This window comes from Oncorhynchus keta, chromosome 16 (genome assembly GCF_023373465.1).
Source record: "Oncorhynchus keta strain PuntledgeMale-10-30-2019 chromosome 16, Oket_V2, whole genome shotgun sequence".
Taxonomy (NCBI): domain Eukaryota; kingdom Metazoa; phylum Chordata; class Actinopteri; order Salmoniformes; family Salmonidae; genus Oncorhynchus; species Oncorhynchus keta.
Genome location: NC_068436.1, coordinates 12,085,252 through 12,102,910, shown reverse-complemented (window position 1 = coordinate 12,102,910; position 17,659 = coordinate 12,085,252). Strand labels below are relative to the sequence as shown.

General features: G+C 42.5%; 1 protein-coding gene across 1 annotated transcript; it reads right to left on the bottom strand.

Annotated features, from left to right (window-relative positions):
* Window positions 1-1,891: 1,891 nt before the first annotated feature.
* LOC118395498 (F-box only protein 8-like) lies at window positions 1,892-17,603 on the bottom strand. Its single transcript, XM_052464691.1, has 6 exons — window positions 17,454-17,603; window positions 10,379-10,776; window positions 9,754-9,880; window positions 7,383-7,501; window positions 7,008-7,204; window positions 1,892-2,292 (listed from the first exon to the last, which is right to left on the bottom strand). The coding sequence occupies exons 2-6, from the start codon at window positions 10,765-10,767 to the stop codon at window positions 2,105-2,107; spliced, it is 1,020 nt and encodes a 339-aa protein (XP_052320651.1). The 5' UTR covers window positions 10,768-10,776; window positions 17,454-17,603; the 3' UTR covers window positions 1,892-2,104.
* Window positions 17,604-17,659: the final 56 nt, after the last annotated feature.

The window sequence follows — 17,659 nt, the reverse complement described above, 5'->3', positions numbered from 1 at the left end:
TACTTATGAGAAAAAAAATCTGTTAAAATACGTCAAAATAAAATGTTTCTTATATAAATCTCTACACTTAAATATATACATGTGCAAATCAAATCTGGGGTTTAATCAATTGTATGCAAACATTTACCACAGTTGTTATTCTGCTCAGGTTCACATGTCAGTGTGGTTGTCATTTTCAACATTTTGTTTATTGGCACTAGAACTAATAATAAAGACTGCATGGCTAAGACAACAGATAGAAAACAAACAGTCCTTCAGATATGTGAAAACTAAATAGTGTGATATATATATATATGAATCAGAAGACAGCAGTGTGGAGAGAAAACACCCCCTGGTTAAAGTGCTCACTAGTTAGTAATCATTAAAAGAAACAATCTGGTAGTCCTGGGTCACGTGCAATACTGAACACTGCATAAAGAAACGTCACGAATAGAGCGGACTTGATTCCTTATTCTACATATCAGAGGTATGTCTGATCTATATTACATATTTCTGGACATTTGTAGCAAATAGAATCAAGCCCTTCGAGTCACTGGGAAGAGGTTGGGAGAGAAAGAGTGACGTTGCAGTCATAGAATAGATTAGAGATTGACAGGAAGATTTAAACAGGGTAAGGGGCATCACTCCAGAGTCACACACATAAAACAAATCACAAGATAAATGTTGTCCGCAAAGGATGGTGGGAAAGATTAACGGTCATATCTGTGGTGTCGCTATTGTAAAGTGGCTGTTCCACTGGATGTCATAAGGTGTATGCACAGGACAAGAGCCTAAATGACTTAAATGTAAATGTAATATCTGTGTCACTTATGCTGTTTTTTTCTTCACTAATTGGTCTTTTGACCAATCAGATCTGGACGTGAAAAGATCAGATTTGATTGGTCAAAAGACCAATGAGTGGAAAAAAATAATCAGAATTGGGCTGCCTGTGTAAACTCAGGCATCGGTGCTAGAGTCAGTGCCGGAATGTAGATACCTTCATTTACCAACATTACCTATCCCAGCTTGGGCCGAGGTAAAAATTCACTGAACAATTGTCCTCAACTTTGACACCTATTTTTCCATCAACAATCAATAGCTGTATTACCAGTGGTGTGTTCATTAGGCACCAAATAGAATAAAATGGATTGCAACATTGAGAAACAAAATTGGACTTGTCCAATAAGAAACATTTATTTTCGTCTTACGTAGGCGAAAAACGTTTTCAATTTTGCACACAATTAATACGACCCAGCCGAGATGCATGCAGATGAGAGTTCACATTACAAACTCAAAATTGGATGCTCTGAGATTCCCATGGACATTCTACTCATCCACATACATCAATTCAGAGTATGACCCATGGCGATTACTTTACAACTCATAAAATACTTTGGAATGGACGCAAATAGTCCTTTGAAGTACTCTGCTAAAAATAAAAGGATTCCATGTTGTAAATGTGGTTGGATTAATTATTGTTGTGCCTCTTGGAAATTCATTCATTCCATCCAATTTAATCCAGCTCACAAAGTTAAGGACAAAAATGCAGTGGAGTTTCTACCAGCCCATTAGTCATTCTTTTAAGTTCCTCTAATTGTAAAAAACATTACAACAAAAACATTAATTTAAAAAAGAAAGCCAGAATATTAAACTCAAAACTCAAGAGTAATTCACAAAACAAAAACAGAGTATAATGTGAACCACAACTGCTAATTGTTGCTGTAATAATATTTAGTCTTTGTTCATAGCATATGTTTAACTTCTTCTTGACTTCGTTAACATACTGGAGCTACACTTCTGCGTGGTTAAGCTGGAAGTAGTTGGTTATATTGTCGTATGCTACTTGTGTGCTGAATATACGTCTAGCCTGTCTGAGGCTATATCTCACACCTTAAGATGTCACTTCATGTGGGCGGGCCAAATCGCTACGCTACTTGGTCTCCATTGGCTCTACAGCCGGAGAAGAGATCGCCTCCCACCCAGTATGGAAACAAGCATCATTGCTAGCAGTACAGGACCCTATATTAAGAATGACCAGCAACAACTATTGTCCAAAGTAGTATATTGCATCAGTGCAATAACTGGTTCATGTATTCACCGACTTCCACTCCTCGTCACTTCCCGGTTAGGCCGCCACGTGGCCGATGAGATAGATGTTGTCGTAAAGATGGCCGACAAAGTCCTCGCTGATGTTCTGGGCAGCGTGGCGAGTGTTGCGGATGAACTCGCGTTTGGACATCTTGTTCTTGACGTGCGGGCTGGTCAAGTCTATAGACAGCAGGATGAGCGAGTAGCAGAGCACATACACCGCATCTGGAGAGGAGAGATGGACAGAATATAAGAGAGGTCAAACAAGTCCCAGCACCAAGCATCCAATGAAGATAAAGTTGTATACGGATCTGTGAGGTGGCAGCTAGCCTAGCGGTTAAGAGAGTTGGGCCAGTAACCCAAAGGTCGCTGGTTTGAATCCTGGGCAGGCAAGGTGAAAAATTTGCCGATGTGACCTTGAGCAAGGCACTTCATTCACCCTGGATAATAGCGTCTGCTAAATGAAAAATATATAAATCAATTCATCGTGATGGTGTTTACCTAAAAAAATATTGTAGACTTAAGATAAATAATGGCAATGGGGCACACACACCAACAAAATACCTTTTTAAAAATGTTATCTTGCTTAGTATTATACATCTATTCAGTATATTAGCCAGCCCCAATGTTTTAGTTGATGTCTTTCTCAGTCCAGCAATACTTTCTCTGTTCATTGTGTGGTCATCACTTGGCTGAGAGGGTGGGTGGGAGTTTAAGAATAGACGACAGGGAGAAAGATCGAAGGGAAGACCAGAAAAGAGCATCAAAACAAGAGAAGGGCTGATAGAAAAATAGCTTCATAATGACGTGTCTACAAAAGAAAACACATTCTGAAGTGTGAATAATATTCCTTTACAGGACACATAACAGGGAAGGAAAGAGACGTGTCTACTCATATTCTCAGACCTTACAGTGTGGGTATCAGCCCTGGTTCTGGGCAGACTAAGAGGGGTTGAACAGGGGGTCTCTTTAGAGTGGGAGAGAAAGTGTGAGAGCGTACATCTCCACTCCTCCTTTACTGCTCTGCCAATTCTATCGCCAGTAAGTTTATAATAAATCAGCCGGCTTCTCCTCCAGGACGACGCAGAGCGGCCGAGAACCGCGCCAGATGTTATTACAACGCCGTTCTGTGATAGGAGAGTGAGGGCAGCGCTCCAGCCAAACACTTTAAACCCGTGGGATTATTGTGGCTTTAGGGACCAATGACAGTGTTAGTACAAAGATTTCTCACACATTTGAATCATGCAACAAGGACAGGACAACTTGGGTCAAGTGCAACATCAGAGCCCTTTGTAAATTACAGAGGCATTGTGGGGAGATCAACAGACGAGAGAAGACCTAAAGCCTGTGGGATTTGATGAGCGTGGACCCAGAGTTAGGAGTTGTTCGACTGTGGCAGAAACTGGCAGGTGGTTGCCGGCACTGTCGACAAGACAAGACCAGACAGACGCATGATGTCAGGTGTTTACAGTGACATCACCTATTCCTTTTAGCTCCTAGTGGAGTAAAGGGCCTTTTACAGTACTTGGGTCTTCTAGGGCTCGGTCCTCTAAAGCAGACCTACGTCTTGACTGGTTGAATCCATCTGTCACTGCGGCCCCACTCAGCCCAAACCATCTCACTTGGGTTGAGGTTGGGTGATTGTGGAGGCCAGGTCATCTGATGCAGCACTCCATCACTCTCCTTCATGGTCAAATAGCCCTTACACAGCCTGGAAGTGTGTGTTGGGTCATTGTCCTGTAGAAAAACAAATGATAGTCCCACTAAGCCCAAACCAGATGGGATGGCGTATCGCTGCAAAATGCTGTGGTAGCCATGCTGGCTAAGTGTGCCTTGAATTCTAAATAAAAATCAGCAACAATCTCACCAGCAAAGCACACCCACACACCTCCTCCATGCTTTACGGTGGGAACCACACATGCAGAGATCATCTGTTCACCTACTCTGCGTCTCACAGCGGTTGGAACTAAAAATAAAAAATGTGGACTCAAATGTCCATTGCTCGTGTTTCTTGGCCCAAGCAAGTCTTGTCTTCTTATTGGTGTCCTTTAGTAGTGGTTTCTTTGCAGCGATTTGACCATGAAGGCCTGATTCACACAGTCTACTCTGAACCGTTGTTGTTGAGATGTGTCTGTTACTTGAACTCTGAAGCATTTATTTGGGCTACAATTTCTGAGGCTGGTAACGCTAATGAACTTATCCTCTGCAGCAGAGGTAACTTTGGGTCTTCCTTTATTGTGGCAGTCCTCATGACAGCCAGTTTCATCATTGCGCTTGATGGTTTTTGCAACTGCACTTGAAGAAACGTTCAAAGTTAACATTTTCCAGATTGACTGTCCTTCAGGTCTTATAATTCTTGTCAAAATATGGACTTAGTCTTTTACCAAATAGGGCAATCTTCTGGACACCACACCACCCCTACCTTGTCACAACACAACTGATTGGCTCAAACGCATCAAGGAAAGAAATTCCACAAATTAACAAGGCACACCTGATCATTGAAATGCATTCCAGGTGATTATCTCATGAAGCTGGTTGAGAGAATGCCAAGCGTGTGCAAAGCTGTCAAAGGCTTGGTGGTGGCTACTTTGAAGAATCTCAAATATATTTATCTGTTTTACACTTTTTCGGTTACTACATGATTCCACATGCCATTTCATAGTTTTGATGTCTTCACAATGTAGAAAATAGTAAAAATAAAGACAAACAATCAAGATGTGCTTTAAGTGTAGATTCATCCTTAAATTTAACGGTTTTGTAAAAATTATTGTATGAACCATTTAGGAATTACAAGCATTTTTTTGTACATACTTGGACAAACTTACAATCAAATTAAATGAGTCAATACTTGGTTACAAATCTTTTGCAGTCAACGACTGCCTGAAGTCTGGAACCCATAGACATCACCAGATGCTGGGTTTCTTCCCTGGTGATGCTCTGCCAGGCCTTTACTGCAGCAGTCTTCAGTTCCTGCTTGTTCTTGGGGAGTTTTGCCTTCAGCAAGTGAAATGCATTCTCAAATTCAATTCAGGTCAGGTGATTGACTTGGTTATTGCAGAATATTCCACTTCTTTGCCTTAAAAAAGTATTGGGTTGCTTTCGCAATATGCTTCGGGTCAATGTCCCTCTCCACTGTGAAACACCCTCCAATGAGTTTTGTAGCATTTGGCTGAATCTGAGCAGATAATATAGCCCTAAACACTTCAGAATTCATCCTGCTGCTTTTGTCAGCAGTCACATCAATAAATACAAGGAAATCAGCCATACATGCCCACGCCATAACACGACCTCCACCATACTTCACAGATGAGGTGGTATACGTCGGATCACGAGCAGTTCCTTCCCCATACGCTTCTAATCATTCTGGTACGATTTGATCTTTGTCTCATCTGTCCATAGCATGTTGTTCCAGAAATGTACAGGCTTTTTCAAATGTTTTTTTGGCAAACTCTAAAGCAGTGTTCCTGTTTGAGGCTTACCAATGGTTTACATCTTGTGGTAAACCCTCTGTATTTACTCTGGTGAAGTCTTCTCTTGATTGTTGACTTTGACACAGATACACCTGCCTCCTGGAGGGTGTTCTTGATCTGGAAAACTGTTGTGAAAAGGGGTTTTCTTCACCAGGGAATGAATTCTGTCATCCACCAGTTGTTTTCAGTGATCTTCCAGACCTTTTGGTGTTCCTGAGCATTCTTTCTTTCTAAGAATGTACCAAATAGTTGATTTGGCCACACCTAATGTTACTGATGGGTTTGTTTTGATTTTTCATGCCTAATGATGTCTTCCTTCAATGGCAAGGACAGCTCTTTGGATTTCATATTGAGGGTTAACAGCAACATATTCCAAATGCAAATGCCACACTTGAAATCAACTCTATACCTTTTATCTGCTTACCTGTAAATTAACTAATGAGGGAATAACACACACCTGGCCATGGAACAGCCAATATTGTCCAATTACTTTTGGTCCCTTAAAATGGGGGGGGGGACCACATAAAAAGTGCTGTAATTCCGTTCACCTGATTTGGATGTAAATACCCTCAAATTAAAGCTCATATTCATTCTTTCATTTTAACTCCAATATGCTGTGGAAGACAGCTAAAACAATAATAACAACATGGTCAATGGCCAAAAATGTATGATCTGACTGTATACATTTTTGTATTTTACACCCTTTTTCTCCCCAATTACAATCTTGTCTCGTCGCTGCATCTCCCCAACGGGCTCGGGAGGCGAAATTCAAGTCATGCGTCCTCCGAAACATGACCCACCTAACTGCACTTCTTAACTCATGGCCCCTTAACCTGGAAGCCAGCCGCACCAATGTGTCAGAGGAAACACCGTTCAACTGACGACCGGAATCAGCCTGCAGGCACCTGGCCCGCCACAAGGAGTCGCTAGAGTGCGATGAGCCAATTAAAGTCACCTCCCCTAACCCGGACGACACTGGGACAATTGTGTGCCGCCAAATGGGACTCCCGATCACGGCCGGTTGTGATACAGCCCGGGACCGAACGCGGGTCTATAGTGACATATCTAGCACTGCGATGCAGGGCCTTAGATCACTGTGCCACTCAGGAGGCCCATATATGTTTATATAAAAATATACATTTCTCTTACAAAAGTAGTGCGCTGGGCCTTTACTAGTCCTATATTAGCAGACCGATATAGCACTCTATAGCGCGGGCAGACAGCTAGATCATCGGCAAAAAAAGAAAAACAAACATTGCAGCACCCACACACATCTTGCCTCTAACTCAACACCTGTCAGGTCTACAATTCCCATTAATTAATTTATTACTACAATTCCCCCCCACTAAACATCCTGTAGAACTACAACTCCCTCCACTCACATAGGCTGAATTAACATATCTCGTCCACTCATCCGACTTCCCTAAACACCCTGCAGATTAGAACTACAACTCCCTGCAGTGCACTGACCTGGGCTGAGACCCACATCCCGGACCAGGACAGGGTTGCAGGCACAGAAGCGGTGGGAGAACTTGGTGATGAGTGTCTCCAGATATTCGCCCCTCTCCTCTGGGGCGTGGATGTGCCTGAAGAAGTCCCTCAGTGCGTTAGGCAGGAACTGGTTACTGAAGTTGTGCAGCGTGACCAGCTCGTCCAAAACATCTCTCCTGCAATTAGAGACAAGCCAATAAGAATTTGAAAAAAGCCCAGTGAGAAATCGAGAAAAGCCCAGTGAGAATTTGAGAAAAGCCCAGTGAGAATTCGAGAAAAGCCCAGTGAGAATTCGAGAAAAGCCCAGTGAGAATTCGAGAAAAGCCCAGTGAGAATTCGATGAAGAAAACCCACCTCTCATCTAGGTATACCCTCAGCATCTTCCAGTTGAGCGTGCGAGTGCAGAAGATGAACTTGGCCAGCTCCTTGGGGTGGTCCACCAGTATGCCTTTGGACATGAAGTAACTGATACCCTATTGGGGGGGAAGAGAGAAAGAGAGAGTCAATATGAAACACACACAGAGAGAAAGAGGGATTAGAGGGGGAGAGTAGAGACCCAGCACCATTTCAGTCCATCACACAGCTATCACATGCCCTTTAAGTGGCTGGCCATAGTCAGCCTAATCCACTTAGCGATACAGACAGACCAAATAACGCCATTAGAATGTTCCACAGATTCTCGGGAACCAGGCTTTGACCTGCAGTGACCTTCAAGGCTGATGTCTTTCAGAATGTATGCATCGGCAGTAAACAAGTAATTTAGCTGGTAGTCATTTGTCTTCAAGGTGGGCTGAAGTGTGGAGGGTTTGATGTGTAAAGTGTGGTGGGTTCAATGTGTACTCACTATTTCTAAATCATATTTTTTTTGTGAAAAAAAAAAAAAAGAATCAATAACGTAGTGTCAAAAAGCTAATTGGCTCATATAAATATACAGTGCCTTGCGAAAGTATTCGGCCCCCTTGAACTTTGCGACCTTTTGCCACATTTCAGGCTTCAAACATAAAGATATAAAATGTATTTTTTTGTGAAGAATCAACAAGTGGGACACAATCATGAAGTGGAACGGCATTTATTGGATATTTCAAACTTTTTTAAATCAAAAACTGAAAAATTGGGTGTGCAAAATTATTCAGCCCCCTTAAGTAATACTTTGTAGCACCACCTTTTGCTGCGATTACAGCTGTAAGTCGCTTGGGGTATGTCTCTATCAGTTTTGCACATCGAGAGACTGAATTTTTTTCCCATTCCTCCTTGCAAAACAGCTCGAGCTCAGTGAGGTTGGATGGAGAGCATTTGTGAACAGCAGTTTTCAGTTCTTTCCACAGATTCTCGATTGGATTCAGGTCTGGACTTTGACTTGGCCATTCTAACACCTGGATATGTTTATTTTTGAACCATTCCATTGTAGATTTTGCTTTATGTTTTGGATCATTGTCTTGTTGGAAGACAAATCTCCGTCCCAGTCTCAGGTCTTTTGCAGACTCCATCAGGTTTTCTTCCAGAATGGTCCTGTATTTGGCTCCAGCCATCTTCCCATCAATTTTAACCATCTTCCCTGTCCCTGCTGAAGAAAAGCAGGCCCAAACCATGATGCTGCCACCACCATGTTTGACAGTGGGGATGGTGTGTTCAGGGTGATGAGCTGTGTTGCTTTTACACAAACATAACGTTTTGCATTGTTGCCAAAAAGTTCCATTTTGGTTTCATCTGACCAGAGCACCTTCTTCCACATGTTTGGTGTGTCTCCCAGGTGGCTTGTGGCAAACTTTAAACAACACTTTTTATGGATATCTTTAAGAAATGGCTTTCTTCTTGCCACTCTTCTATAAAGGCCAGATTTGTACAATATACAACTGATTGTTGTCCTATGGACAGAGTCTCCCACCTCAGCTGTAGATCTCTGCAGTTCATCCAGAGTGATCATGGGCCTCTTGGCTGCATCTCTGATCAGTCTTCTCCTTGTTTGAGCTGAAAGTTTAGAGGGACGGCCAGGTCTTGGTAGATTTGCAGTGGTCTGATACTCCTTCCATTTCAATATTATCGCTTTCACAGTGCTCCTTGGGACGTTTAAAGCTTGGGAAATCTTTTTGTGTCCAAATCCGGCTTTAAACTTCTTCACAACAGTATCTCGGACCTGCCTGGTGTGTTCCTTGTTCTTCATGATGCTCTCTGCGCTTTTAACGGACCTCAGACTATCACAGTGCAGGTGCATTTATACGAAGACTTGATTACACACAGGTGGATTGTATTTATCATCATTAGTCATTTAGGTCAACATTGGTTCATTCAGAGATCCTCACTGAACTTCTGGAGAGAGTTTGCTGCACTGAAAGTAAAGGGGCTGAATAATTTTGCACGCCCAATTTTTCAGTTTTTGATCTGTTAAAAAAGTTTGAAATATCCAATAAATGTCGTTCCACTTCATGATTGTATCCCACTTGTTGTTGATTCTTCACAAAAAATACAGTTTTATATCTTTATGTTTGAAGCCTGAAATGTGGCAAAAGGTCGCAAAGTTCAAGGGGGCCGAATACTTTCGCAAGGCACTGTACACACACACACACACACACACACACACACACACACACACACACGGAACAATTTCCCGGAAACAGATTATGCCGGCTTTATCTACGTCTGGGAAACCGGAGTGTTTCAGTAGGGAAGTGGTGCTTTAAAAAGGTGGATGAGGTATGGGGATAAAGGTGAAAAAGAGATGACTTACCTCCTGATGGTTAGCGTTGAACGTCAGACTGCCTTCATCTAGCATCATGTAGAGTCTTCTATATGAGAAGCCATAGGGAAGCCTTCTATTGTAGATGGAACAGTGACCCCATGTGGACTTACACAAACTAGGGCACAGCCAGAGAGAGAAAGAGAGAGCAAGTCAGGGAACAAGCGAGCGACAGAGAAAAAGGGAGGACTGCAATTAGAAACATGATCACCCAATCAACTCTTTGAACCATTAAAGACACAACCTGGTACATGTTATACCTACTTGTGGCAAGCACCATTTGAATGATTTGTGGACAATTAAAAACATTGATGAATCTGTAATGGTGTATCAGGTCCTGTCCTGCAGCACACTTCTCATTGGCTGTGTTCACACAGGGAGCACGATTCTGATATTTTGTCCAATAATTGGTCTTTGACCAATAACATCAGAACTTTTCACATTTTTTTTAAAGCTGATCTTATTTGGTCAAAATACCAATTACTGATATTAGTTTTGAATAATTCATTCTGAACACCCGCTAACTTTACTCACCCCTGCCTCCCTTCCACAGACCCTGTCAGTCTACTACTCACCCCTGCCTCCCTTCCACGGACCCTGTCAGTCTACTACTCACCCCTGCCAGAGGTACTCGTCGTGGCCCAGGTCCTGCCACACGCAGGATGCCAGACAGAGGTCTGTAGCGTTCAGGTAGGACAGGATGGTGATGCTGAGCTCTGGAGGAAGCATCTCCAAGTCTATAAAACCCTGCTGCTCCTTCCCCCGGCGGGCACGTAGCAGCTGGTAGATGTCTGCCCCTTGGCAGTGCTGGGGGTGGCGCCGCGGGTGGGGGTGAGGTGGCAGGTCGCCCACCCCGGGGGAGGGGGGAGCCTGGCCTGGGTTAACCCCCATCTCCATCCCCAAATCCTGGGGATCTCCGTCAAGGCCAGGTCCAGCATCCCAGTGCTCTCCGTACTCCTGCTGCAGCTGCTGGTTCCTGGCCACCCTCCACAGGCCCTGACCCATCTGCAGGATCTGGTGTATAGGCAAGACAACACAGGCAGCACAGTCTGCATGTGTCACATTGGGAATAGGTTCCCTCAGGAGGAATATCAAACAGAAGTAGCTCAGTGGTCTAGTTACTAGGCATTAAATTGGGAATTTCCTGGCCATCCAATCTGGCCTTAAATAGCCATGTACTCTTATAATCTCCACCCGGCACAGCCAGAAGAGGAGTGGCCACCCCTCAGAGCCTGATTCCTCTCTAAGTTTCTTCCTAGGTCCATGCCTTTCTAGGGAGTTTTTTCTGTGCACCTACATCTGCATTGCTTGCCGTTTGGGGTTTTAGGCTGGGTTTCTGTATAGCTCTGCTGATGTAAAAAGGGCTTTATAATTACATTTGAGTGATCCAAAGTCCTATTTTAACAATCCAATATAAAAACGGAGGCCATCGTTCTACCTTGTTTAAATGTTTGGGCAGCTGGATGACTTCCTGGTTAATTTAGTCACTGGCATGGTAACAGCTGATGGTAGGCATAGCAGGCGAACTCCAAGATAGCTATGCTGAGTCACTGAAGGGCTCCGCGGTTGTCACAAAATAGAGAAACATCCGTGACGGGTTAATTTAATCTGGATTCAGACCCTAGCTGTTTGTCCGCAGAAACATCTCAACGATTGCCTCTACTTTCATGTGTCATCTCGCATACATTAGCCCGATCAAATCAAAGCAATTGCTTCCTGAAATCGCACTCTGGAACAGTCTCTGTAAGGGGTCAAGGCAGATTCTAATGTGACTTTACACAACAAGCCATTTCGAAATATACTGAACAAAAATATAAATGCAACAATTAACGATTTTACTAAGTTACAGTTCATAATGAAATTAGTCCAATTTAAATAAATTAGGCCCTAATCTATGGATTTCACATGATTGGGCAGCAGTGCAGCCATTTGTGGGCTTAGGGGGGGGCACAGGCCCACCCACTGGGGAGCCAGGCCAATCAGAATATGTTTTCCCCCACAAAAGGGCTCTATTACAGACAGAAACACTCCAAAGTTTCAATCCCGCAGGTGAAGAAGCCTGGATCTGGAGGTCCTGGGCTGGCGTGGTTACACGTGGTCTGCGGTTGTGAGGCCGGATGGACGTACTGCCAAATTCTCTAAAACAACGTTTGAGGTACAGAAAATAACATTAAATTCTCTGACAAAAACTCTGGTGGATATTCCTGCAGTCAGCATGCCAATTGCAAGCTCCCTCAAAACTTGAGACATCAGTGTCATTGTGTTGTGACTAAACTGCACATTGTAGAATGGCCTTTTATTGTCCGAAGCACAAGGTGTACCTGTGTAATGATCATGCTGTTTAATCATCTTCTTGACATGCCACATCTGTCAGGTGGATGGATTATCTTGGCAAAGGATAAATGCTCACTAACAGGGATGTAAATACATTTGTGCACAAAATTGAAGAGAAATAAGCTTTTTGTGCAGATGGAAAATGTCTGGGATCTTTTATTTCAGCTCATGAAACATTGGACCAACAATTTACATGTTGCTATTTTGGTTCAGTGTAGTTGCTATATGCATCAAGCCTGCCATCTCCACTCCCTTATAATCCTTGGGCCAGGAATGACTATCTTACCCCTTCCATTTATAGCCATCTCAACCGTTACCCCATCAGACAGAAGACAGTGCAACCGAGGCAAGGCCTAAACCATTTAGCCTGCTCTCATTTACCCTCCATCATGCCAGCTAGGGCCCTGTTTTTTCTCCATGAAAAAACACCATCCACAACACAGATTGACGTGGTATTATTTTATAAACCAGAAGTAGCCTCAGTTAACCCGCTAGAGGTGACATGCATTCAACTCTCTCCGACTCCCCTGTCAGTCAGTCTCAGTGAGTGGGTTTGTAGCTTAATTTCTAATTCTTGTGTTTTAGTCACACATTCGTTTCCCCTTTTTTCCTCCTTTAACTTAGTTCGGATAGAGCTTGTGAGTAAGCATTTCACTGTAAGGTCTACTACACCTGTTGTAGTTGGCACGTGACATAACATGTCAGACAGTTTACACTACAGGCACTCTCTTCTCTCTTGTAATAGCATCTTAGAATGGTTCAGAGCGGAATCATAGCCTGGTCCCAGATTTGTTTGTGCCATCTTAACAATCACCATAGGAGTTGGTGATTGTTAAGACAGCCCAAACACATCTGGGATCAAGCTAGAATCTTCCATCCCTGTCACTACAGCTGAATGTCAATTCCAGCCTATTTAGCCTACCCACTGCTTGGAATTCCTCACGTTCTCAATTCTCTGTTTCCCCATGTGATGTGGGCATGCTCCTAGGCTTCTCGCCGCTCCATTGCTGCAATGCCATTGCACTTGTTATTCAGCATTCCCTGCTTGCTGCTGGAGCATTAAGACCGTAGGCTGCTCAAAAAAACACACTTGGGAATGTCTTAAAGCTACAATATGTAACTTTTTGGGCAAGCTGACCAAATTCAAAGAAATGTGTGTTCTAGATATGTCAGGCTCATTGAAAGCAAGTCTAAAAATTGCTAGTTATGTTCTTTGTAAGCTATGTCCATGATTCCTGTTATGTTTATTTTTTAGCATCTTTTACTTTTGTACACAAGCTTCAAACTAGGGGTCGACCGATTAATCGGAATGGCCGATTAATTAGGGCCGATTTCAAGTCTTCATAACAATCGGAAATCGGTATTTTTGGGCGCCGAGTTCCGATTATCTTTTTAATTAAATGTGTATATATTTTTTTATTTTATACCTTTTATTTAACTAGGCAAGTCAGTTAAGAACACATTCTTATTTTCAATGACTGCCTAGGAACTGTGGGTTAACTGCCTTGTTCAGGGGCAGAACGACAGATTTTCACCTTGTCAGCTCAGCGGTTCCAATCTTGCAACCGCAGTTAACTAGTCCAACGCTCTAACCATTGCACTCCACGAGTAATCTGCCTGTTACGTGAATGCAGTAGAAGCCAAGGTAAATTGCTAGCTAGCATTAAACTTATCTTATAAAAAACAATCAATCATAATCACTAGTTATAACTACTAATCCAGGTTAGCAGGCAATATTAACCAGGTGAAATTGTGTCATTTCAGGGTATATGCAAGTTTGGGCTGCCTGGCTCATTGCGAACTAATTTGCCAGAATTTTACATAATTATGACATACATTGAAGGTTGTGCAATGTAACAAGAATATTTAGACTTAGGGATGCCACCCGTTAGATAAAATACAGAACGGTTCCGTATTTCACTGAAATAATAAACTTTTTGTTTTCGAAATGATAGTTTCCGGATTCGATCATATTAATGACCAAAGGCTCATATTTCTGTGTGTTATTATGTTATAATTAAGTCTGATTTGATAGAGCAGTCTGACTGAGCAGCAGCAGGCCCGTAATCATTCATTCAAACAGCACTTTCGTGCGTTTTGCCAGCAGCTCTTCGCAAGCACAGCGCTGTTTATGACTTCAAGCCTATCAGCCTAATGGCTGGTGTAACCGATGTGAAATGGCTAGCTAGTTAGCTAGGTGTGCACTAATACTGTTTCAAACGTCACTCGCTTTTAGATTTGGAGTAGTTATTCCCCTTGCGCTGCAAGGGCCACGGCTTTTGTGGAGCGATGGGTAACGATGCTTCGAGTGTGGCTGTTGTCGATGTGTTCCTGGTTCGAGCCCAGGTTGGGGCGAGGAGGGGGACGGAAGCTATACTGTTACACTGGCAATACTATAGTGCCTATAAGAACATCCAATAGTCAAAAGTTCTGAGCCCTCTCCTGTACTCCCTGTTCACCCACGACTGCGTGGCCACGCACGCCTCCAACTCAATCATCAAGTTTGCGGACGACACAACAGTGGTAGGCTTGATTACCAACAACGACGAGACGGCCTACAGGGAGGAGGTGAGGGCCCTCGGAGTGTGGTGTCAGGAAAATAACCTCACACTCAACGTCAACAAAACTAAGGAGATGATTGTGGACTTCAGGAAACAGCAGAGGGAACACCCCCCTATCCACATCGATGGAACAGTAGTGGAGAGGGTAGCAAGTTTTAACTTCCTCGGCATACACATCACAGACAAACTGAATTGGTCCAATCACACTGACAGCGTCGTGAAGAAGGCGCAGCAGCGCCTCTTCAACCTCAGGAGGCTGAAGAAATTCGGCTTGTCACCAAAAGCACTCACAAACTTCTACAGATGCACAATCGAGAGCATCCTGGCGGGCTGTATCACCGCCTGGTACGGCAACTGCTCCGCCCTCAACCGTAAGGCTCTCCAGAGGGTAGTGAGGTCTGCACAACGCATCACCGGGGGCAAACTACCTGCCCTCCAGGACACCTACACCACCCGATGTTACAGGAAGGCCATAAAGATCATCAAGGACATCAACCACCCGAACCACTGCCTGTTCACCCCGCTATCATCCAGAAGGCGAGGTCAGTACAGGTGCATCAAAGCTGGGACCGAGAGACTGAAAAACAGCTTCTATCTCAAGGCCATCAGACTGTTAAACAGCCACCACTAACATTGAGTGGCTGCTGCCAACACACTGTCATTGACACTGACCCAACTCCAGCCACTTTAATAATGGGAATTGATGGGAAATGATGTAAATATATCACTAGCCACTTTAAACAATGCTACCTTATATAATGTTACTTACCCTACATTATTCATCTCATATGCATACGTATATACTGTACTCTACATCATCGACTGCATCCTTATGTAATACATGTATCACTAGCCACTCTAACTATGCCACTTTGTTTACTTTGTCTACATACTCATCTCATATGTATATACTGTACTCGATACCATCTACTGTATGCTGCTCTGTACCATCACTCATTCATATATCCTTATGTACATATTCTTTATCCCCTTACACTGTGTATAAGACAGTAGTTTTGGAATTGTTAGTTAGATTACTTGTTGGTTATCACTGCATTGTCGGAACTAGAAGCACAAGCATTTCGCTACACTCGCATTAACATCTGCTAACCATGTGTATGTGACAAATCAAATTTGATTTGATTTGAAGTATATGAAATACAAATGGTATAGAGAGAAATAGTTCTATAAATACTATATTATCTACAACCTAAAACCTCTTACCTTGTAATATTAAAGTCTCATGTTAAAAGGAACAACCAACTTTCATATGTTCTCATGTTCTGAGCATGGAACTTAAACATTAGCTTTTTTACATGGCACATATTTTACATGGCACATGTTACTTTCTTCTCCAACACTTTGTTTTTGAAATATTTAAACCAAATTGAACAGGTTTCATTATTTATTTGAGGCTAAATTAATTTTATTGATGTTTTATATTAAGTTAAAATAAGTGTTAATTCAGTATTATTGTAATTGTCATTATTACAAATATATCTAATTTTTCTATTTTTAAAAAAAATTTTTTTTATTTTTTATAATTTTTTTTAAATAAATCGGCCGATTAATCAGTATGGGCTTTTTTGGTCCTCCAATAATCGGTATCGGCGTTAAAATCATAATCGGTCGACCTCTACTTTAAACAGCTGAAAATACTAAATAAATTGGGTATGGAAAACATATTTCACAGCGGTTTAGATAGTACAATGATTCTCTACACTGACTGATTATTTTGTCACAAACAGAAATTAGGAAAACTATTAGAATTTTAGCAACCAGGAAAAGGCAGAGCTATTTCTGCATGTGCATCTTTAAAGTTGACACGAGTCTGTCTACTGGTTATATGGTGAGAGGGTTACTGTAGGTCATAGATGGTCCTAGACATGTAGGCCTAGACTAGGTCTAGATACATAGCCTAAACTGTTCGGATTAGTTCAACTGACCTAAGGGTGCATTTGTTCAAATGTGGATGGATGTCTTTACTGTCATACTTATGACGGCCTGGCTTGCTAGTCAATTATTTTAATCATTTTCTGAACAAATAATTCAGTAGAAAGAGCAAACTTGCACAGTGTATGGTGTGATCACATTGGCTGAACTGATGTATAGGGAATGCACAGGACAGGCATATGGTTGGTCTAAATTGGTAGTTGGTTCATGGGGTGGGGCATTCAAATTAGTTGGGTTTGGGGGGTGTTTTAACTGAATCTGGTGGTTGCAAACATATTATTTGAATTTAAAATGAGCAACTATCTACAGTGGGTGTTTGACTTATTAGTAATGGGAAAAAAGGTGGTAGCCTACCTGTACGGAGAATGTTGTACCCAATCGTCTGTGTACAGTCGATAAAGTGACGCACAATACAGATTCTGAGAAATCATTCTGATCAGCTGCCTACTGAATGTACAATCTTTAAAAAACTAATGCAAACGTTTCGCTAGTGAGAAGGACATTCATGCATACCCGTAGTCATGTAATAAGAACTGTCTCTTGGTGAACAGAGGGACCATACTCTGTCAAGCACTAGAGTTATGTGCCCCATCGTCTGACGTTTGCCTAATTCAGTAATTGGATAAACTGTCATGCAAAGTCAGACAGTAGTGGGCTGGAAATACGTTCAGTGTCTTGCTGTAAACAACATCAACATTGAAGTTATGTTCAGAAGCTGATATATAATAATTTCACTATCAAGCCAAATTTACCTAAAGCCCTCGCCTTTCTTGAATATAATTATTACAAGCCAACCAGCCATCGTCTTGTCAATGACCGACCATTGTAACCAGCGCCACCTACCTGAATTGTATGGAAGATTGTACCGCCGCCGCGACGTATACACAGTCCAGAACGTAAACAACTTCGGTGGGAATAGTTTTGGGTCTTCTACCGGTAACCAGATGTTCCCATCTCCGCTGAATGCTGGCCAAAAATACCCACTATCGTCGCTGTTGTAGAGAAAAACTGCTCACAAAGTGACATAAGGCCTAATCTGCCCCTATCAC

Excerpts from the sequence above, each read along its gene's own strand:
- LOC118395498 (XM_052464691.1), bottom strand. The coding sequence starts at position 10,767 with ATGGGTCAGGGCCTGTGGAGGGTGGCCAGGAACCAGCAGCTGCAGCAG. Across the intron at positions 9,881-10,378 it reads GACGAGTACCTCTGGCAGGG|TTTGTGTAAGTCCACATGGG; the intron begins GTGAGTAGTAGA and ends GCTGTGCCCTAG. Across the intron at positions 2,293-7,007 it reads GGATGTGGGTCTCAGCCCAG|ATGCGGTGTATGTGCTCTGC; the intron begins GTCAGTGCACTG and ends TCTCCTCTCCAG.